The sequence below is a fragment of the Myotis yumanensis genome, unplaced genomic scaffold (assembly GCF_028538775.1).
Source record: "Myotis yumanensis isolate MYYU_CA2020_CCGP unplaced genomic scaffold, mMyoYum1.0.hap1 SCAF_4, whole genome shotgun sequence".
NCBI lineage: Eukaryota > Metazoa > Chordata > Mammalia > Chiroptera > Vespertilionidae > Myotis > Myotis yumanensis.
This window is the reverse complement of record NW_027223755.1, coordinates 6,832,743-6,855,532: the sequence shown is the minus strand read 5'-3', so window position 1 is coordinate 6,855,532 and position 22,790 is coordinate 6,832,743. Positions and strand designations below refer to the sequence as shown.

At 42.5% G+C, this 22,790-nt stretch overlaps 1 protein-coding gene across 4 annotated transcripts in view; it reads left to right on the top strand.

The window, feature by feature from the left end:
• The window catches only part of EGFLAM (EGF like, fibronectin type III and laminin G domains), a 129,632-nt gene that overhangs the window by 17,113 nt on the left and 89,729 nt on the right, over positions 1-22,790 (top strand). The window contains exon 1 of one of the 4 annotated variants that reach the window (XM_070411810.1): positions 13,018-13,136. The exons of the other annotated variants lie outside the window; for them this stretch is intronic. Coding sequence (XP_070267911.1) covers positions 13,058-13,136 — 79 coding nt within the window. The 5' untranslated portion in view covers positions 13,018-13,057. Of the gene's footprint in view, positions 1-13,017; positions 13,137-22,790 lie in introns of those variants that run through there. 4 annotated transcript variants of the gene reach the window in all.

The following is a 22,790-nucleotide window of genomic DNA, read 5'->3' as shown; positions in this document are numbered from 1 at the left end:
ACCTAGCTTTTACAGAAACAACTTTTCTTACTCTATTTGTGTTTTATTTATTTATAAAATGAAAGGTCATGTGGTTAAAATAGCATCAGGGAACAATACAACTGACTCTTGGTAAGCACAGCACTCAGCTGGGGGTGTGGGGGAGTGGTGCCCAAGGGCCACAAAGAGTGGATTTCTGCCAGCTGCTAGCCTTCCCAGGGCCCTGGCAGCCTTCAGCATCCATACGCTCTACAGAGGGAACAAGGCTGGTGAGTAATTCAGGACATAAGAAGGTCAACTTTCTTTTGCTCAAAGTGCTTTGAAAAGTTTGGTTTTGATTCATTAAAACAGGTCTTGCCCTCTTGTTCACACTCATATTTTGCACAGGTAATTTCTTCACAGTACACAGGCTCCTCCCAAACTCTGGTGAAATTGTCAACTAATGTTTGCCTTGGTGGTGTTCAAAACAATGAAACTCTTTTCACTGAGTAACCTTCCAATTGTCCATAAAAGCTGTATCTTTTGAAATGACACATGTAGGTAAAAAACATAGTGATTAATCATTTCAGAATTTTTATAAAACTTAAACATTCAGATAGCTTTATATGCCAAATATTATTTCAAGTTGCTTACACTTCTATTTCTCTTCACGTCCACTTGCGGTACATCTCACCCCATCACCATGGTGCAGATAAAGACACTGAGGCAGAAAGAAGTTAAATGGCTGTGCTGGGATTTGAACCAGGGGCTGGAGCTTTTCTTCTTGACCCCGTCTTTCTGCCTTTCTGGGCTGAGGTTGCCCACCAAGAGTGGGTTAGAGACTTGACCCAAGTGAGCCCTCTGACACTGAAATCTTTTCCATCGTCCAGTTCATTCCAATAAGCACAAGTGATAGGTTCTCAGCACAGTGATCATGAGATAGCCTGGGGATGTAAGGTGAGCACAACTCCTCAAATCACCCGGCTCCTCCAGGAAGACACCTTGGTGGCCATGGTATACATCCAGCCAGAGTGAGGTCCTGCCAGGGCATGAGAAGCCCTCAGTGAGAGCTGGCCACGCCTCTTTAATCCTCAGCCATGTACCGGAAGCTCCAGCAGACTTATCTATATGGACATAGCATTGCCATTAGGAAGCCAGATCTCTGGGCTGACCACCCGAGGGCAGGATCTTGTGCCCCAGCACCATTTCCTGTACTTTATACAGATTATAAAACGGTGAGCAGACATCACTCCCGAATAGTGAATCTGTGCCTATGAAATGGTAATCAGTGTGTGAACACGCTCAAACAGTCAAGTCCGATCTAAACAGACCAAGGAAGGGTTGCACATCAGTTCAAGAGCCTACTGAAGAGATCTTGAAAAGTCAGGACCCTGCTGATGTGTTGAGCTGCCTTCAGATAAGAGATATCTCTGAGGGCAGTGATAGAAATATAGGAGATTGACAGGTCATGAGACAATAGCTCCTATTTGCATGGTGCATCAGAGTTTGCAGAACTCTTTATCATTAGAGTGGCTACTGGTGATAGATTTGGGAGTCAGATAGAGCTGTTTTGCAGTCCTGCCTCCTGGATTTGTGACCTTGGCCACATTCCTTCATCTTTCTGACCCTCAATCTTTTATCATGTGTAAAATTGGGATAAATTGTTTCCCTTTTGGAGTTTTATGAGTTAAGTCCTTCATTGCTCACGATGTGCCCGGCACAGAGCCCAGTCTGCAGTAGGTTCCATGAAGATCTTTGCACGTGCAAGCAGGCTCACTCACAGGATTGGCAAAACCAGACCCCGGGCCTCCTGACTCTTACAGGAGTAGTCTCTGCACTTTATCATTGTCCAGAGGCAGGCACACTTCTGTTTGATGGCCTGTCAGGCAAAGGCACCGTCCAATCAGAATGGACAACCAACCCATCAGAAATAAATGGATCCGTGGTCTGAGCTGAGACACAGAAGTGAATATCACTCATGCCCTGAGTGGGAGCAGTGACAAATGAATGTGCTTTTGCTAATCACTTCTTTATGATTACAGATTCATTTATTCCTTCAGCACTTGTTTAGTTAGCAAGTACCATATGCCAGGTATTGCACCAACTGCTGGGAATAAAGTGAATAAGAAATGTAATAATTTCTCTAAAACTCATTAGTGCTTTGCAAAATTCCAAAGACATAATGATTCCTGTTGAAAACAGAAATTACTTAGTTTCTAATTGAACTATATTAGATTTAAATCATCTGATTACAGATTACAGCACTAATTATAATGCTGAAAGGTACACTATGAACTGTTTTTTTGGTATAGTTTCTTACGACAGGTCTTTATTAATGTATTTTTATGTAACTGAAAATTCAGTGCTCAGGTTAGATGGTCTGCAGATTTTAAGAGTAACTGTTAAAAGGGGCCTACGTATATGATGAGACTGTTTTATTGTATCACCCAATTTTCTTGACATCCAGCACTTTTAATATGATCAGTACAAAAGCTGTAACTTCTGGGGTTGTGAAAGAAATATGGTCATTTTTAAAACTGGAAACTGGAAAAAAAAGATTTTGCTGGAGAAGAAAAGAATTTCACTTTGATATTATCTATTATGCACATTATTATTCTCAACTTCTGGCCAAATAGAAGGCCCTCATTTCACAACTGTACTTTACCTAGAAAAATTAAATAATTTCATAAAACTTTATCAAAGAGTCCATATTTAAGGTATGAGAGTGGGGTTTTGAGTTTCTGAGACTTTGATCCACAAGTTGAGAAAATATAGGGCATCTATTAGTTCTTGAAGTAAAGTGATTTTTTTTCCCAGTTACATAATGAAGCTTAGGATGACCTAAATGCTAATATTTCTTCTGGTAAGACACTCTCAGATTATAAGAAGGAGAAAGATGACAGTTATTCACTTTATTTTCCTTACAAGTTACATAATTTATTTTTCTAGACAGTATGTAACCACATTGTTGAGTGACCCCTCCTCTGGCTGTGTAGACCAGAGGCGTTACTTCTTCAATGCTGGGGCAATTGTGAGTGGTAGGAAGGTCACTGGTTTAGAAGGCAGGACTGAGTGCGAGCCATCCTCCATATGTCCTACAGTTGGATCCATAACAATGGATGGTCAGGGATTGTGATCCCTATGGGGGCAGAGGGATAGGAGGGCTTCTTTCGGTGATGTGGGGTAGAACCTCTTCAAACTCATGTCTCAAAACAAACCAGCCTTTCTGAGACCCACTGTTCTTCTCAGTTGCCTTTTTCTTCTACCATCTCCCTTCCAGTTTCCAAGCTCAAATCTCTGGAATCATGTTTAATTCCTTTTTTTCTTCTCTTTTATTTGCTGATTCTTCTTCCCTGGCATTCACTCTTTCTCACTTTCAAGTTCCATTTTCTAGGTCTTATTTCCAACTCTTTTTACTAGAGGCCTGCACTAGACTCCTAACTAACCTGCTTTCAGTCTCTCTGCCTCTTTCCACCTGTATTAGTCAGGGTAAGCCAGGTTATGCTGCAGTAAGAAACAATTAGAGAATCTCAGTAGCTTAAGACGAAATTTACTTGTAGTTTATGGTCATCATAGATTACAGGAGGATGATATCCGCAGCATCTTCACTCAGTGACCTACGCTCTACGATTTAGAATTTCGACGGTTCCTGATGGCAAGGGCTAGAGGGCCTGGAGGATCTGACATTGACAAATAATATTCTGTACCAGAAGTGACACATTGATTTTCACTCACAGTCATTTGCCAGAACTAGTCACATGGCAGAAATGAGAAATTCTCTTGTGCACTTGGAATAAGTGGAGAAATGGATATTGGGGAGGTTAGGGGGCTTTACTATTTTATCTGACAATGAAGGCAAGAATCCTACAATGAAGGTCATGATTCTACCAAGAAAATCAGAATTCTCCAAGGAAGACCATTGGTAGTCTCTTCAAAGCACTCTTTTATTTAAAACCTTTCCATAGTACCCCACGCATAGTATCACATACCCTAGATTTCAAGGGTCTTTCACATTTATTGAATAGCCAATATTTATCAAACACTTACTATGCCAGATACCCTGCTAGGTCCTTTATATTCATTATCTTTCCTATATCTTACAATAATTATTCAAGGTAGGCATTATTATCTCCATGTGACAGATGAAGAAACTGGGGATTAAAGAATGTCCTAGTTTGGGTTCCTCCAAAATCAGACTCTGTAGCAAGGACTCGAGTGCCAGGAAGGGCAATGAGGAAAGGGGGTTGTGATAACAGTGAGAGAGGAGTGTGAAAAATGTGATGAGAGGGCTACCATTGTGGGCAGCAAGGGCTCTCATTCCGGCTGCGGACCATCTGAGAGATTGTATGCAGCAGAGCTCTACACTTCAGGCCAAGGGACTGGGCTAGTTTTCTACCAGCTTCTGAATGTCTGATTGAGGGTTGCTCTTGAGACGTTAACTACCAACTATTTTGCCCTGCCCTGCCCTGCCCTGCCAACAAGCCAAGCACACACTGTCAACCATAGGAGCCCCTTCAGCAAAGGGGTATAAGCCGTCAGTTTTCTAGAACAGTGCTGATAACTTGATGGGCTATGAACATTGGCAGTGTCTGCTACACAGAGGTGAAGTTACTTGCCCAAGGATACAGTGAATAAGATTTAAACCCAAACACTTTTAATTCCCAAACCCACTGTCTGTCCACACCGACAGCTTACTGCTCACTAACAATGAACACAGATCTGTGCTCCAGCCAGAATGCATCTCTGACCCCTCTCCGATCCATCCTGTCCTCTTCTTCTCCATCCCTTTGTGCATGCCATTCCTTCTGCCGGGAGTTTTCTTGGCTCGGTGCCTCTTATTTAACTTCTATCCAGGTTCTGTGCTCAGTTCAAACGGCACCTTCTCCATGAAGCCTTCTTTGATTATCAGAAACGCTGCCTCTTGCGACTAGACCCCACAGTGGTCAGCTACGTCGCTGTCTGGGCCCGCATGGCCAGGATGCGTGTTTGGGTCTTTCTCCGGGTTAGACTGTAGGTTGCTTGAGGGCATGGACCGTTTTTTATTCAGTTTCTTCTAATGGTGGTGAAATAGACAGATAAACATAACCTGTAGGTGCACACTTATCCATATGCATGTTTATGTCACTTTCAGGCCTTGCTGGCTGACCTTGCCAAGGGCCACACTGAAGTCTGGATTTCAGGAAGAGGTGTTTTTCCTGTTTTTATGCTGCTGTCTCGCCTTCAGCTTCTCTACTTCCCCGACTTCTGGGATCTGTGTTGCCACTTGTACCTTCCATCCTTGAGGAGGGACAGGAGATGGGGCTGACTCATGAAGGCAGGGGGCTTTCCTGCCGTGCACAGTGGTTCCCTCCACTTGTCTGGTCTGGGAGATGTGTACCCGCCATTGTTCCCACTAGAAATGCAAGTGGAATCATGATGGTTTGCTCCATTCGGATGACATGACTAGGAGAACGCAATTAACCTTAAGGTGACACCCCAAACCATGTGCCAAGGATTGCTAATGACCAGGAGGTGACAGGAACCTTTGGCTTTGTTTGGTTCCCAACAAAGTACTTTTGCCTGAGTTGCCTCCCAGTAGCTGGGAAAAGTGGCATGGACTGAAGATGAAATTCCACGTGGCCCTGCCTCGCTTTCAAATGGATAGTCATGTTCCTGAAGAATGGCTGTCAGTGCACGCCGTGTCCATCCTAAAAAAGAACAGCAGAATGGGGGCGTTGCTTTTCACACCCCATGAGGTTATCTAACAGGTTCCCCCCAACCCCTCCTTTAGGAATGCCGCTCAGTGTTAAAATGCTGAAGAACCCCTGGCCACAGGTGTTCATTCATCCTAAGCAAAGACAGGTGACCCTTCTGTTCTTTTTCTCCCCATGAGTGTAGAAACAGGTTATATTATTAGTCAAATCCTTTCTGAAAAAAAAAAAAAAAAAACCCACACAAAACAAAACACAAAAAACAAAAACCCTATCAAATTACTTGCCTTAACAATATCCTGCACAGCAAATTCTTACGTGAGTGACGTAGTGGATGGGGAAGAAAGCATATCTTTTATCTGTTTTAAGTGAGTTGTCTTTCAATTTCATTGACTGCCCCTTAGTTCTTATATGACTAAGAGTTTATTTGAAGAATGGCAGCCATGGATGGACCTGGAGAGCATTATTATGCTAGTGAAACAAGCCAGTCAGAGAAAGACAAGTACCATATGATCTCACTGAGATGTGGAATCTAATGAACAAAATAAACTTGAAAAATTAGAAACAGACTCATGGATACAGAGAACGGACTGACAGCTGTCAGACAGGAAGGGGGTTGGGGTGTGTGTAAAAAAGGTGAAGGATTTAAGCAAAGAACACTCATAGACACAGACAATGTCTATGTCTAAAATATGGTGATTACCAGTGGAAAAGGGGGTGGGAAGAGGTTGAAGAGGGTAAAGGGAGAGTAAATGGTGACGGAAGGAGACTTGACATGGGGTGGTGAACACAATACTGTGTACAGATGATGTACTATAGACTTGTACACCTGAAACCTATATAATTTATTAACCAGTGTCACCCCAATAAATGCATTAGCAATTCATTTCTGATCCCTGGAAGAGATTTCTTCAGTTCTGATAAATTTATCTTCAAGAGGAGTTAAATCTTTTCTAAGTGTGGGTTTGTTGAAATCAGTTATAAAATTATAAAACTTTGCTCTAATAAACAAGTTTATCTTCTCTTAAAAAAAAAAGAAAGAATAGCTTTGTGGTATTTCATGTTTGTCTCCAGTGTTTAAATAGAGAGTCTACAAGGTAAACAGTGACAAAATCATCTGCCTGGTTGTGAGTCTCTTGCAAGTACAGGCAGCCTAAAAGTTTGCTTTTGTCTTCCAGCCTCTGAAATCCATCCCCTTTATCCATCACTCATGTGCCCCCATTTGCTCTTCTACATTAACCCAGTCAATGAATTAATAATTATCCTGAATAAAAACCACATAAAGATCCCAGATGTACTAAGAGGATAGTACACACATGTACACATGTAAGTATACTTTGCAAAGATACATGAGATACATGTTCCTATTATGTGAGTTTTGTATATACATGTGTAAGGGATTGGTCCGGACTGGGCGGGTGGGCAGTGATTAATCAAGGAGAACTTTCTGGAGGAGTCATATTCTGTGTCATTGTTAGGAGGAAAGAACATAATGCTATATAGTATGTCATATAAACAGTTATTATTCTTATACCTGGTGAGACAGTGATATTGCTATGGAGAACCATTAACAATTTAAAAAAAAAAATCAGTTTCTGCTCTCTATGCCCCCTCCCTGTGGAACATGCAGCTGAGTTGCTCTCTTGCAAAGCGGCTCCATGGTAAATCTGCTTTGCTGTTTTCTGTTTGTTTTTTGGTTGCCGCTTTTACTTTCGCCTTGAGCCTCTGATTGCACATGTTTTTCATTTCCACTCAGAGGAATCTGGACTGTTATTGACTGAGAACTTCTAGTCTAATAAGACCTTTTATTTTCAACCTTTTAATTGGCCCCAGGTTTCAAACTCTGAAGGCCCTTGCTTTCCAATCTGGGCTGTAGTGTGTGCTGTGGTGGGAAGAACGGGGGGTTTGAATACGAAGACCTTGGTGTGAGTCAGCTGTGTGACCCTAAGCAAGACCTTCAACCTCTCTGAACTTCTGTTTCCTTGCTTGCAAAATAAATTAAGGATAGCAATGCTTACTTCCCACAGATTACAGTAAGGATTAAATTCAGTCATATGCATTTATGAATTGTAATTGTGTTGTTTTTTTAGTGATCACCGTTATAATTATACTGACACTGTATGGAGATTTGTCTGCCAAGAATTTCTCCTTTAAGGTCTTCCTCAATCCCTAAAACACTTCCATTGGGAACTGTTAGCCACACAGAAAACATATTTTTCCTTAGCAGTGGCTCTTTACCACTCCCCCCAGGTGAATTCATATGCAGCTCCTCAAAATAGAAACGGTAGCATTGTAGGCTTTCCTAAGATCAGTGCCATATGTCAACATTGCACAAGGAGGCAACATTATTGTTGAAGTCTTTATTATTGTTATTACTAGAGGCCCGGTGCATGAATTCATGCACAGGTGGGGTCACTCGGCCTGGCCAGCCATCTGGGCTGATGGGGGCGGGGGGCTGGCCAGCTGGGGAAAGGCCTGTGGGAGGTTGGCCAGCTGCAGGAGGTTGGCTGGTGCAGGAGGTTGGCTGTGGGATTGCACTCACCACTAGGGGTCAGCTCCTGCATTGAGCATCTGCCCCCTGGTGGTCAGAGCATGTCATAGCAACTGGTCGACCAGTTGTTTAGTTGCTTAGGCTTTTCTATATATATAGATCAGGCATAGAGCATAGTGTTTATAGTGTGTATGCTTTGATGTCTACACATGTGACTCATCAGGGAGCTATTTGTAGGAAAAGGATTTCTGTTTAAACACTGAAATCACACTCTGTGGGGTTGACAGTCACCCTGGGCATTGAGATATATTAGGAAGAAGTAGATTCAACACTCCCATGTCACACGCACTCTAGGTGCTCAATCATTAAGCACCCTTTATGTTGACGTTTCTTTCTTTTTTCCTTATTTCTCTTGTTGTTGGCAAACCACTTCCACACTCGATGGCTTGTAAGAGCTCTCGTTTATTCTCACTCATGTTTCTGCCGGTTGGCTGGGTCAGATTATCGAGGCTCAACTCAGGTGGGCAGTGCTGTTCAAGGTGCAGGTTCTTCTTGGGCTTGACTCCTTGTTATGGGTCAAGTTCAGGTCTGCTCCATATGTGTCTTTTCTGGGACCCAGGCTGCAGGGACTGTCATGGAAATGACACAGGAGGCAAGGCCAGATGCACAAGAACATGTTACGCTCCTTATTGCTTCATCTCTGCTAACAGCGAACATCTCATTGGTCAATGCCAGTATTATTGCTAAGCTTAAAGACAAGAGATGAGGAAAGATAGTTATATCTATATCTGCATCAACACCTACATCTACATCTACATCTTTATCTTTCTTTATCTTTTTTTTTTTAATCCTCACCCAAGGATATTTTTTCCATTGATTTTTAGAGAGTGGAAGGGAGAGAGAGAGAGAGAAACGTTGATGAGAGGAGAGAGAAATATTGGTTGGTTGCCTCCCGCATGAGCCCAGACGAGGGCCAGGTACGTGTCCTTTTTTTTTTTTTTTTTTTTTAAAATATATTTTATTGATTTTTTACAGAGAGGAAGGGAGAGAGATAGAGAGTTAGAAACATCGATGAGAGAGAAACATCGACCAGCTGCCTCCTGCACACCTCCTACTGGGGATGTGCCCACAACCCAGGTACATGCCCTTGACCGAAATCAAACCCAGAACCTTTCAGTCCGCAGGCCGACGCTCTATCCACTGAGCCAAGCCGGTTTCGGCAAGGTACGCGTCCTTGACGAGGAATCAAACCCATGACCCTGCTGTCCAAAGGCTGATGCTCTAACCACTGAGCAAAATCATCCAGGGCATATCTTTATCTTTTATCTTTGTCTTCATCTTTTTTGTCTTTATCATCTGCCATCTCTTTCCCTGCTTACCTTGAAATTAAATCCTATGGCCGAGCCCAATGTCAAAGGGGCTGAGAAGTATACATACTCCTTCCATATGGGATGGGGAGGTTAAGTATTTTTGTTCAATGATCTAATTGACCTCAAATGCATAAGTTGAGTTCCTATGAGTGAAATACATATGTGTGGCGCAACTCCCCCGCATAAGCATAGACCCAGTGCCCCTTGCCACAGGCCATCCGGAAGTGACACAGAGAGGACGATGGTCACAGGATGATGCTTCCATCCAGAATCTTTCCCACTATTAAAAAAGATGAGAGGCTGTAGGTGCTACCGGCTTGCCTTGCATCTAGCTATAATCAGACCATTGCTCTGCCTTTCCAGAAAGTATATCTATCATGGTTTGTTTCAAAAAACAAACCAGTCTTCAGCTCGGAACTTCAGGGATGCTTAGTAATGAGTTGCTGTGATAAAGCGCATGCTGGTGGCAGCATGCCGTGACCGAGAACCACAGCTGATTCCAGGAACCACTGACCAGTATGTCTGCTCAGCTGACTACAAAGTGAAGTTCATGGAGCATGTTTTGGTTTTTTTATTGACATTTCATCAGTTTTGGCTGAGAAAGGAAAGAATGTTTGTAGCAGTAATCAAGACAGAGAGAGGCCCATGTCAGATCTTTGAATAAATGGGTGTTTTAATACAATACATTGAAAATGTTAAAGTGAGACTGATGAAAGAGGTGTAGATGGAAAACTGCCTAAAGGAGGCTGCCTAAATAAGCAATCTCTTCTCTTTTTCTAGGTGCATGTTAGAAGAGTCCCAGTTTTTTCACAAAATAGAAAAGTTTAGAAAATAATCAATTACAAATAGAAATTCTGCTGATTTTTTTTTTTTTTAATTTAGGCTGGAACTGAGAGGTGAATAATTCTTTGAACTTTACAACTGAGATGTACCTTCATCCAGACCCCAAACAATAAGTCAGATTATGGCGATGGTTATCAGGCAACTAGGAAAGCCACCTTCCCTGTTTATAAGAGAAAAATGCTCATGGAAAACGGTATCTATTCCACTGCTAAGCAAACTGCCCTTTTCTGTTGATGGTGGGTTAAAAGGCCATGACTCTACATTATCTACTTTGTGAAGGCAAGTATCCCAGGGCAGGTAGTACAAGTAGCAGTCCTGAAATGTAGAGGAATACTCGCTATAGATTCAGGGCTAGAGTTATTTAGACTGCAATGTACAATCCCAAGCAAGTCCCATGACACTTGGAGGGGGTTTAACACTTGACTTTTGGTTACACCCAGCACTACTGGCCATGCAATGCTTTCCAAATGATGTGTCGGTAAAAAATAGCGTCCATGAGTATTGAGAGGGTAGGATAGAAAGAAGAGTGGCCTCCATTCAGTCTCTATAGGACAGTGATGGCAAACCTATGATACGCGTGTCAGAGGTGACACACAAACTCATTTTTTTGGTTGATTTTTCTTTATTAAATGGCATTTAAATATATAAAATAAATATAAAAAATATAAGTCTTTGTTTCAATATGGTTGCAAATATCAAAAAATTTCTACATGTGAAACGGCACCAGACTTAAGTTAGGGTTTCTCAAAATGCTGCCACACCAAGCTCAAAAGGTTCGCCATCACTGACATAGGAGAAGCCCAGGCAGAAAGATGAAAAGACACTCCCGTAGCTCTTAGGTCTTAAACCGAGCTAAAGAATTATTCTACAGGAGGCAAGTGTCAATTTTTCATGATGATGATGATGATGATGATGATGATAGAGCTGACTTACTGAATATGTGCCCTGGTAAGCTGAATAGTCTGGATAAACAGAAGTCGGTTTAATGCTGATGTCCATTCCCTTTCATCCGGACTCAGCAGCCTCCCAGTGCCCTCAGCTGCCTCTAACTGAAGGAGAATGGCCTCTTCCTTACAGAAGAATTACAATGAATAAATGTCAAAGGATTAAAGGAAATAGAAAATCACCATTAGTCAAATGCTGCGATAATAACTAATATAGGCAAGATCCATCAATGGATGCTAAAATTACTGGGTGAAAGTTTGAGGAGAAGCAAGATAATTCATAGTAACATGTTATGTTCTCACCGAAGGATATTTGTTAATGACAAAGCAGAAAATTTTAACTTTACAGTAGAAAAAGTTGGCAGACACTACCTCATCCACGTGACCAAGGTTAACCTCACCAGTAATAAGACATATTGACATTCTGTATCCCTTAGAGAGACGCATCTCTTCTGTGCTATCCTTGCCCAAAATGTGTAATCTCGATCTAATCATGAAAACAGCCAAATTGAGGGATATTCTATAAAATAACTGACCAGTACTTTTCAAAAGTGTTAAAGTCATGAGAGATAAGGAAAGATTTAGGAATTATTGTAGATTGGAGGATATTAAGAAGACCTAACAATTTAATGTCACTATTGGATTCTAAAATAGAATAAGGATATTTGTGGAAAAATTGGATATTTGTGGTAAAATTGGAATAAGGACTATAGTTTACTTAATAGTATTGAAGAATGTTATTTTTGTAGATTTTATCATTGTGCTAACGTTATGCAAGGTGTTGATATTGAGGAAAGTTTGGGAAAGGTTATACAGGAACTCTACTATTTTGCAAATTTTCTGTAAGTATGAAATTATTTGAAAATAAAAAGTTTAGCAAAATAGAGGTATAGTTTAAATTCCAATAGTCTAGGGATTTTGTTGTATCATTAGGGTCACCATTTTATTAAATAAAGACAGTGATCATCTATTATTTACCTACCGAGAAATATAGAAAGCCCTAGAATTTTAAAAATGTCTAATCTCGTGCCAATGAATTTCAAATTATACAATTCTGTTTAGCATTAAACTGTCAGTTGGATATATTCTTTCTTCTTATGCTGCCCCTGGATTATGGACTTTTTCTATAGACTAGGACAGTGGTCGGCAAACTGCGGCCCCTTGAGTGTGGCTCTTCCACAAAATACCACGTGCGGGCGCGCACGTAAAGTGCGATTGAAACTTCGTGGCCACCCTCAAGGGGCCAAAGAGCCGCATGTGGCTCGCGAGCCACAGTTTGCCGACCACTGGACTAGGCTAATAAACAAGAAATCAAATCAGAAATGGAATTTCAGAACAATTCTGTCCTAACCAAGTTTGCTGGCCTCCCTGCGCCTGTCCTGACTCTGTAGTAATGACCTGGTCTCTAAAGTCACCTTCTCAGGAGAAAAGCAGCAGGAGCCTTTCATTAGTAAGTGTGATTAGCACCAAAGGATGGAGCGTGTTGTTCCTGGGCTCACTATCCAAATAGCAGCAGGAGGTGCTTCCATTATTTCTGGGCTCTGAAAACCTCCTAGCAAAGATTCAGAGCTATTTCTGGGTCCTCCCAGCTGCTCCCCATCGGGGTCCAAGGACAATGTTTTCCCAGTGCCTTTCAGCCAGGATCCAGCGCCATTCAGCCCAAATCCACATCATCCACATGGAGTGTAGACGGCAGCCTGGGCAGAGTGGAGTCTAGAAAACTGAAGTCCTTGAGGGCTAAGGAAGACTCAGGCAGAAAACATGTCCACGCTTGACAAGACAGGTAACAGAGGAGCTTCGAGGGAAGGACACAGAACCAGGGATGGAACTTGCAACCCAGGTATGATACAACCTTTGACTAGGAATGGAACCCAAAGCTCTAATCACTGAGCAGCACCAGCCTGGGCTTGAATATTCTTTTATAGTAACACTGTGGCTGCTGTGTTGAGACTGCACTATTGGAAGTTAAAAATAGAAACAGGAAACCAATGGGGAGGTCATTTCTGTAATCCAGGGGAGAGAGAAGGCGGTGACTCAGGCCAGGGTGTAGCAGTGGAGGTGGTGGGAAGGGCTTGAGTTGGGGCTACATTTCAAAGATAAGGCCAACGGGATTTCCTGGTACATGGCTGTGGGGTGTGAGTGAAAGGAAGGAGGCAAGGATAATGCCATGATTGTAGCCTGGGCAGCTAGAAGGAAGGACCTCCTGTCAGTTCAGATGCAGGAGACTGGGGCTGACGCAGGTTTGATGGTGGTGGGAGGAGCAGGAGTGTGCGATGTGTTACATTTGAGACGGTTGCTAGACACCCAGGTGTCAGGAAAGCAATTGAATATGAGTCTGGAGTCCAGAAGAGAGGTCGTGGGCAAAATGCTGGTGGTATTCACTAGTAAAGCCAAAGGTGGATGAGACCGCCAGGGGAGGGAGTGTAAGTACTAAAACATTAAGAAGTCAAAGCAAAGGAGGAACAAATGGAAGGTTCTGAGAGGGAGTGAGGTAAATCCAGGAAGACCCCAGGAGAGCATGGTGTGCTGGAAGCAAAGTGAAGACAGGGTGGCAGGAGGACAGAGGGCAACTGGCGAATGCTACTGATAGATCAAGTGACGTGGGGGCAGAGAGCATTGGTGACTTAGAGAAAGACATTTCAGTGACAAGGTGAGGCTGATAACCTGCCCCAGATGGGTAAGGGAAAATGGGGGGAGAGGTGACAGTGAATTTTGATGGCTCTTTGGGGCAGTGTTGCTGCAGAGGGGAGAAAAGAAAAGGTGGTATTTTCCAGGGAAAGGAGAAGCAGGAGAACTTTTCCTAAGATGGGAAAATAGCAGTAGGTTGAAATGATGAATAGCTCAGGTCCTTTTAAGAGTGTTATGACATCTTCCTGTGCTAAGGGTCACATAGAAAACCCAATAAAATGTTGCTGCTGGTGTCAGGTGGGGGTTGGAAGAGGTAGAGTGGAACAAGATAAAAATGACATGGGAAGGAAAAGAGAGATATTTGAGGCTCGACACATCTTAAATTCTGTGAATCTGGGGAGAACTGGTTATCAGCCAGGCCTAGGTCAACCCAGCGTCTTGTACCAGGGAAGCTGTCCAGTGCCTGCTCTACAGTGGGCATCAATCTTCCTCTTTTCTGACAGCCCAAGGGCCCAGTTTAATCCTGTGATAGAAAGAGACCAGCCTCAACTAGACATGTGGACCTCATAAAATAGACGGGGGGTCTTTAGATGATAGTGATGGACTTGGCATAGACCTGAGAGTCAGGCTAGTTGACCTTCACATTTCAGTGTGTCTTGGGCAATGCTGTGCAAACTTGGGCAAGTCTCGAAGCCTCCATTTCCTTATTGACATCATGAGAACTGTAATAATGACTACCTTAGAGGGTTGTTATAAAAATGCAATGAAAGAATAAATATAAATGTTGATATACCTAAAAAAGAAGCCAGTAAATTAGTTCCCTGCACCCTTCTAAAAATATAAAATAATTTTGTTTGCATCTTAGGTTCGTTTTCCCCCAACAATTTAGAGGCAGTTCTTCAAACTCTTGACATTTCAGACTCTATTTCTTTAAGAAACTTGTTTTTAAGTGTCTGAGAATAAAAAAAAGGGGACCTGGAAAGGAAGCCCTTTATCTCCATGTTCAAATAACTGTCACATGGACAACATAGATTTTTCTAAAGCTTCCCTAAAACCTGGTAAGAGACAAAGCCTTAGTTATCTCAGCTCCGGGGCAATTTTCTGAACAGGTTGTACATGCTTGAAATGAGGAGTTCCTGAGCAATCTCTACTCTTGCTACTCCCTAGCTGTCCTCATGCCCTAAGAGCACCAGTTTCAACTGTGAGCTCATTCTAGAGCAGGGGTGGGCAAACTTTTTGACTTGAGGGCCACAATGGGTTCTTAAACTGGACCGGAGGGCCGGAACAAAAGCATGGATGGAGTGTTTGTGTGAACTAATATAAATTCAAAGTAAACATCATTACATAAAAGGGTACGGTCTTTTTTTTTTTTTTTTTTTTTTTTTTTTAGTTTTATTCATTTCAAACGGGCTGGATCCGGCCCGTGGGCCGTAGTTTGCCCACGGCTGTAGACTCTTGGACTCCCAGGGCTTAGCAGGTGTCATCCAACTTGGTGTGCACAGCTGCTCGTAAAGAGAGATCAGGCAGGTTTGTCATTCCCATTTTACAGAGGAGGTAAGAAAAGCACTTGCAGGTTGTGGAATTGCAGAAAACACACCCCGTGTCTCTGGGATTTATCCAGAACATTTCTAGGAGATCTCTAAAGGGTTTCCCAAAGAAGAAAACATTTCCCTAGTCAACTGTGGCATTCTCATTAGTCCTCAATCAGTGAGGAATGAAGGGGGAAGGCAACTGAGCAGTCGCCTAAGGAGTACTAAGATATCCCAGGGAAGTAAAAGTTTCACTGGAAATACAAGATGAAGGCAACTGTAGTTACCAGAATGCTTCTCAGAGATAGTTCTTTATGATTAGAAGACACGTTTTGATAAAGATACTTTGGGATGGGGTGGATGAGATAAAACCCCCAAGGGGGAATTCTTGTTAACAAAAGAGCCCCTGAAATTCCCTAGGGAGATGGATCCAGGTTATCTGCAGGTCTTCTAAGTTTTGCTGAGTGAGCTATGCAAACCTGGGCCAGAGCTGAATTGCTGGGCAATACAGCTAAAGCTGAAGCCTATGTGTTGATCATCCTTCTTCATGGTTCCCCGGGCAGTGCACAGCGGTATGGAAACCACACTGAAAAATGTGTACACAGGATGCTGAGACCTCCAGTCTCCCTTCCTCATCTCCCATATTGTTGGCAGACAGACTCGCCCTTTCAGGTCAGATATTGGAGGATACCTCTGTGGGATTTGACCAGCCTAAGAGGAATGGCTTAACAATATCGCCATTAAAAACTCTTCCAACAGCGACAGCAAAATTCACAGTCAAGGAGTCCCACTAAAACCCACAAGTTTACAATGAGCTTTTTATTCCTCAATATCTAAATGGGAGCAGATAATCACAGCTCCTCAGGCATCTAAAGAATGTCTAACATGAAAGATTGAAACCAAAATTATACAACAGAAAGGCGCACTTGGAAGAAATAGGGACTATGAGAAGGAAAACTATGTAAAAGAAACACATCAAAAAAGTACTCACTCAGATCCTTAGAGATAAGATACTGCCACCATTGCAGCCATGAGAGATGAGCAGGATTGTATATAAAAGGAAATACTAACGGCGGGGGGGGGGGGGGGGGGGGGGCGGTGCGGAAATAAAAAATAGAGCTCTAAGATTTTGCTAATATGATGCCAGAAATTAAAAATTCATTATAAAGATTAAAAAGAAAGTTGGAGAAATCGTTGGGAAAGTAGAGCAAAGAGAAGGCAAAAAGGAAAGGAAAGATGAGAAAATTAATGCCCAGTCCAGGACATTCAATGTCCAAATAACAAGTATTCTACACGGGAAGAATGGGGAGGGGGGACCCTAGCAGAGGCAGCATTAACTCAACAGATACTGGGTGGGTGGCTGTCCTGGTGTCAGCAGACTGAGCAGTAATCAGAACAGTTGGACTTGCAGAGAGCTTTGGTGTTGGCTAGCTCATCGCGGCATCCCTAGAACGGAAGTAGAAATAAACCTATGAAATTATTATTTGGTTTGTAAAAGTCTAGGCCTAGTGAACAGAAATCTTTTTTGAATCACCACAATTTTTAAAAAAAGACAACATCACTTTGAAGGGCCACCACATTATTAGTCAATCCACAAATCTAAGTTCAACATAAAGTCTGTTGGGAATATCTTTACCGAGACTATGGACCCAGCAGAAAACCCGTTTGAGGCCTGATGGCTACCTAGTTTAGGCTGAGGTCCTGGTTGTTGGTGGCCTGGCTGCTAGGCTCACAGGGAAGCTATGGCCAGTCCCCAATGCTGGCTTTTAAAGCTCAATATTGCAGGGCCATCTCATGGAATTGCAATGCTGCTGTTGTCGCTATTCTATAATTTATATTCATTTTTACTTTTGCATAACTCTATTTATTCTGCTTACATATGCACTGAAGCTACACTGCTGAGTTTACAGTATTTCTCAGACCCGTGAGAAAAGTCACCTTGGGCTGGTCTGTTCCTGGGAGCCCTGCCGCCCTGTGGGTATTCACGTGCAGTGTTGGCACCATAGTACACAAGCCAAGGGTGCAGCTGATGGTGTGGGAAGGCTTCTCTCTTAGCCTTGACCCCTGGTTGCACTTGCCTTATCCCTCTCACTTCTCTGATACAACAGGAAAAGGGGATAGACACACTGTCCACTATCAGAGAGTAAATTCAGTTCTTTGCAGGGACAGGTCAAGTCCAATCTGCCTTTCCCTTTAATGAATGACATCCCGACACTACACAGCAACACCAAGTGCCTCCACACCCCACAACACAACCCCAACTGCACTGTCAGTCTGACAAGGAATGGCTCAATGAGCCACAATGAGAAATTCGCAGGAGCCAATACTGTTAGAGCCTCGAGGGTGCCACAGATGTGAGGACCACAGGCATGGACACCAGCTGGGACATCTTCCCTGGAACAAGAGCTCATTCCAGGTGTTTTAGCAGATCTGGGAGACCTGGGCCATGTGCTTCTCCAGCTCTTACTCCTCCAAGTCTCTGAGCTCCAAGTGTAATCTCGCCATTTAGCTAAGTCTATTGGGCTTGGAGGTTGCTCTCTGCCGAGTAGCAGAGTGACTAAGAGCTGTGGCCTCTGGGGCCAGAGAGTGGAGCCCAACTCCTGCTGTCACTTACTAGCTGCACAGTTTGTGCCAGTTTCCTCATCTGTGAAGTGGGAATGATAATAGCACCTCCTGCATGTGCGTATCGTGAGGATTAAATGAGTTACACGCATTATGTACTGAGATAAATCGCTCAGACCCGAGTAAAACATAAGGGCTCAAAATGTCTGTTATAATTATTCTCTATTTTCATGTGAGGATGCTACACACCCCCCACCTCCTTCTTCATACTTTCCCCTCTTCAATAGGGATTTCTTTGTTGCAATGTTATAAATTAACCACTAAAAAGAGGAAAACAATTTTTTCCTAACGTCTTACATAAAATGTCAAATGTTTCCTAATGTGTTACATAAACTTAAGGCCATTACCATCTACCCTTCTGGCCTGAATTTGCAGACACTGTTCAAACAAAGCACAAGGTTGCAAATGTAGTGACATTGACTTAAGATTTCAATCTCAGAGGCATTTTATCTGATGTGCCCCCATTTAAACCCAATCTGGCCCATAAACTCTTCTCTCCAAGAACAGTTGACACGTGAGAACTACTGCAGAATGACCATCTCAGGTGTCATTCTGTGCCAGAAAGCTGTGATGGGGAGGCACCTTCCAGAGGTGGCCAGATGTGGGTCAGCTCACTTTCCCACTGCCCCCCCGCCCCACCTGGCCCCTTGCCTTTCTCTCTCCTACTTGGAACCAGGGGTTTGTCACTAATGTCATTTTGTATGCTGCATCCATCTGTGCTTTTTTGTTTTTTTTTATATTTTTTCTGTTTTAATAGAAGCAAGAATGGAAATAAAGACATCTACGAAACATCACAATGCATTTACACTCCCCTCTCACTAAGCTCCTTATCAAATCATGAACTTGGAGCAAAGTTAGCAAGCCTGGAATTGCAGATGCTGAGGAAGGAAAGCCAAAAAGGAGGAACAGAAGGAAGGGATGACTTGGACATTCAACGCATACTTTCTTAACTGAGAAAAGGGGGCTGCAGAGGGAAAAGGAGGAAAGCATGGGAACTGTATGTACTAGTTAACCTGGCAGTTTGCCCAGTGGTGAGGAAGGGGTGGGGGGCAGAGTCGGCATGCCTGCGTTCACAGATAAGCTCCTTTCTTGCTAGTCCTGTAACTATAGTCACTTAACATTCTCAAACCCTCAGCGTTCTCATCTGTCAAATGGTCTCTGTGGGGTATTGCAAGAGTTAAATGTCATAATCACTGTAGAGTTACAGCACTGGCTTTGGAGTCTGTCTGTCTTGGTTCAAATCTTGGCTCCATCACAGACTCACCAGCTGTGTGATTTTGGAAAAGTTGCTCTGTCTCTGTGCCTCAGATTCTTATCTGTAAAATAGAGATAATAATAACACCAAACGACAGGATGATACTAGGTATATGGGATCAGTCAGAGCGTACCTAGCATCTAGATTTGTTAGATGTTATTCCGCCTTTAGCTGTAGGTGCTTCTGCCTGGATTTTGTAAAGTACCCAGCATGACACCTGACTCCGTCAATCCTCAGTTATTATTACCAATTACTAAGATGCTCACCTATCTTTTGTAAAAGTAATATGCTCTTTATAGAAGATTTAAACATCTGGGAAAATAGAAAGAAAAAGTAGTTATTTTGAGCCAACTTCAATAAACTTTTGCTGATATTTTTTCAGGGTTTTGCTTGGTATAACTTTGTATTGTATGTACATGCATTTTGTAGACTGCCTTGTTTCCATAGCATCCTAACAGAAGCCTCTCCCCATGTTATTATAAACATCATTTTAAAAATTTCAATGATAAGCCATCGGTTACATATACATTACTATAATTTAATTAAACATTCTTGCCTGAATTCATGTTTGTTTTTAAATATTGTATTGATTTTTTTTTTAGAGAGAGAGAGCGAGAGAGAGAGACATTGATGTGAGAGAATGCTGCATACAAAATGATGTATGTCCTCCTCCTCACCCCACATCAGGGATTGAACCCACAACTTGGGCATGGGATGATACTCCAACCAACTGAGCCACACTGGCCAGGGCTCATGTTGTTTTTAATTTTTCGGTATATTGAGATGAACATGCTTGTGCATAAGACTTTTTCTCCCATATCTGAGATTATTTCCTTAGAATACATTGTGAGAAGTACAAGTATCAGATCATAGTAGTATACACTGAGTGGCCAGATTATTATGACCACCCCATCCGTACTTCATTGGACCACCTTTTGCCTTCAATACTGTGGCGATTCTTCTCGGCAATGACTCCACGAGATTTGGAAAGGTGATGTGAGGACGCTGACATCATGCCTGATGAATAGCATTGTCCAGTTATGTGAGATTTGATGGTTGTGGAACCAGCTGCCTGATGGCTCTTTCAAATTCGTCCCACAAATGCTCAATTGGATTGAGATCTGGTGATTGTGGGAGCCACCTAAGCAAGGTAAAGTCTCCCTCATGTTCTTGAAACCACTCCTGCACAATATGAGCACCGTGGCATGGCGCATTGTCTTGTTGGAAGAAGCCATCTCCATTGGGATATGCCATCAACATGATAGGATGAACTTGATCAGCAATGATACTTAGGTATGTTGTGCTATTGAGGCGTTTATAATGGTCTGGCCCTCTAGCAACTTCAGCGCGAAATTATAGCTAATTTACCTACAAACGTCAGGTGGTCATAATAATCTGGCCACTCAGTGTGTATTTAAGAGCCTTCGTATGTTACCCAATTACTTTCCAAAAGCGTTATATCAAGTAAAACTACAATCAAAATATATAAAAACACATCCTTTGTAGAACTGGGTTTTGTCATTTTTAAAACCTTACTTCAATTTATAGATAAGCAATGACCCTGAGGGTTGCAGTAAGTTGTACTTTAATATTCATGTGTTTTGAGTATTTTTCTGTATGTGGATTTTTAAACTATCTTTTCTAGTCTGTCCATGCCCTTTGTCCATTTTTCTCTATAAATTGTAAAATGTTCCTGTTGAATTTGGATGAGTTCTTTATATATTAAATGATACCAATTTTTTTCCTCTCTGTAAATATTTGTCCCCAGGCTATATTTTATCTTCTGTTGTTGTTTTGATAGGAAGAAATGTTTTGCTTTTAATTTGTTGGGTAACCTGTTTATTTTGCGTATGATTTGTTCTATTAACAAAAACTTAAAAGTAAACATCCTGGGGTGATTGGAGTGAAAGGGGGAGAGTCTTCTTGTTTTATGGTTCATAAATGTAAATTCCTCTAAGTCTTTAATCCACCCGGAGTTAAGGTAGGTTGGTGTGTGGTATGAATTAAGGTTTGAAATTGATTTTCTCTTCTAATTTGCTAACCAACTGTTCTGTCATCTGTGGAATAATTCTTCCATTCCCCATTGATCCCAGATACCTCTCTAATCATAAATTAAGTTTTTTTATACATTCTAGGGCTATCTGTTCTTTCCTATTGATCTGCCTGTTCATTCCTATGCCAATACCATGGTGTTTTAATTATAGTTAAAGGATATTTTAAGTCCACTATTTCAAGAGAGAGGCCCAGCAGAGCCAGAAAAATTATGTAAATGTGAGGATATGGGCAATAAGATACTTACAAGTGCCTAATAGTCTTCTTTTCCTTGCCCATCCTTGGGCCTTGAACTGGTCACAGAGTGATTGGTATTTGTGGAAAGGAGATACTCGGTGATGTAGACATGCCCCTAAGAGGCCTCCCAGGCGTTAGCTCCCCTGGACAGAGCTTAGGTGGGTACCACTGTCTTTTGCCTGTGCCTCTGCTTTCTCTGTGTTCCACACAAATCCCCACTCCCCCACCAAGGAATAGCATCTTTCCTCCCACCTTGACGGGTTGGTAATGTTCATCTATGATGTTGGCATCTTGAGCTCAGGTGGGGCCATGTGATTAGCTCTGCTCAATGAAGGTGAGTGGTAGTGACATGTGCCCCTACTGGGAAGAAGCTTGAAGAACCAGTACACGGTGCACCAGGCTCCATTAGCCTGAGCCCTGCAGTGGGGACAACATGGAGGAGAGTTGGAGCCTCAGCAATTTTGCAGAATGAATGACAGATTAATCCTTATTGTTGTAAGCCATTGTGTTTGGGGGTCATTTATTACAGAGACATGACCTAGCCTACCCTGACTGAGAGCAAGTGTCAGAATATGTCACTATTGGTCTGACATGAGCATGGGCTGATGGACATGCACACCGGCCAGGACACCATGGGGGTGCACCCGGCATGATTGCTAGCCTTGTACTTCAGTCAGGTCTTATCACCCCATCTCTTTAAGGTGACTTTGCATATCTCAAATCTCATTTACTCGGTATTGATTTTCTAACTTAGAGTTTATAGTCCTTAGTGATTCCAGCCCCTCTTCTCTGTTACCAAGGACATACTTTGATGTGCTGGGCAGTAGACAACTTCATATTTTATTGTTTCCACTGTGTTTATCTTCTCTCCCCATTGAGATCATAAGTCCTGGTAGTCATGGTCCATGTTGCTGCTATTTCTGTCCCTTCACAGACTATAAGGCTGCCCTGGGCCTGCCTGCCTTCATCTGAGAATATGTATTATGTACTTTTTATATTTTCCAAGCCTGTGTGTGAGGTGCTCCCACTGTGCTTTGTTGCTTAATCCTAAGAGCTTATTGCTCCTAACTGAACAGACCTGCACGGGTGACCAGGGACGAGAAGCATCAGAGGGGCAGAAGGATTTTGGTGTCCTCCCCACCAAGAGAGGGGATGGGAAAGTCTAATGATC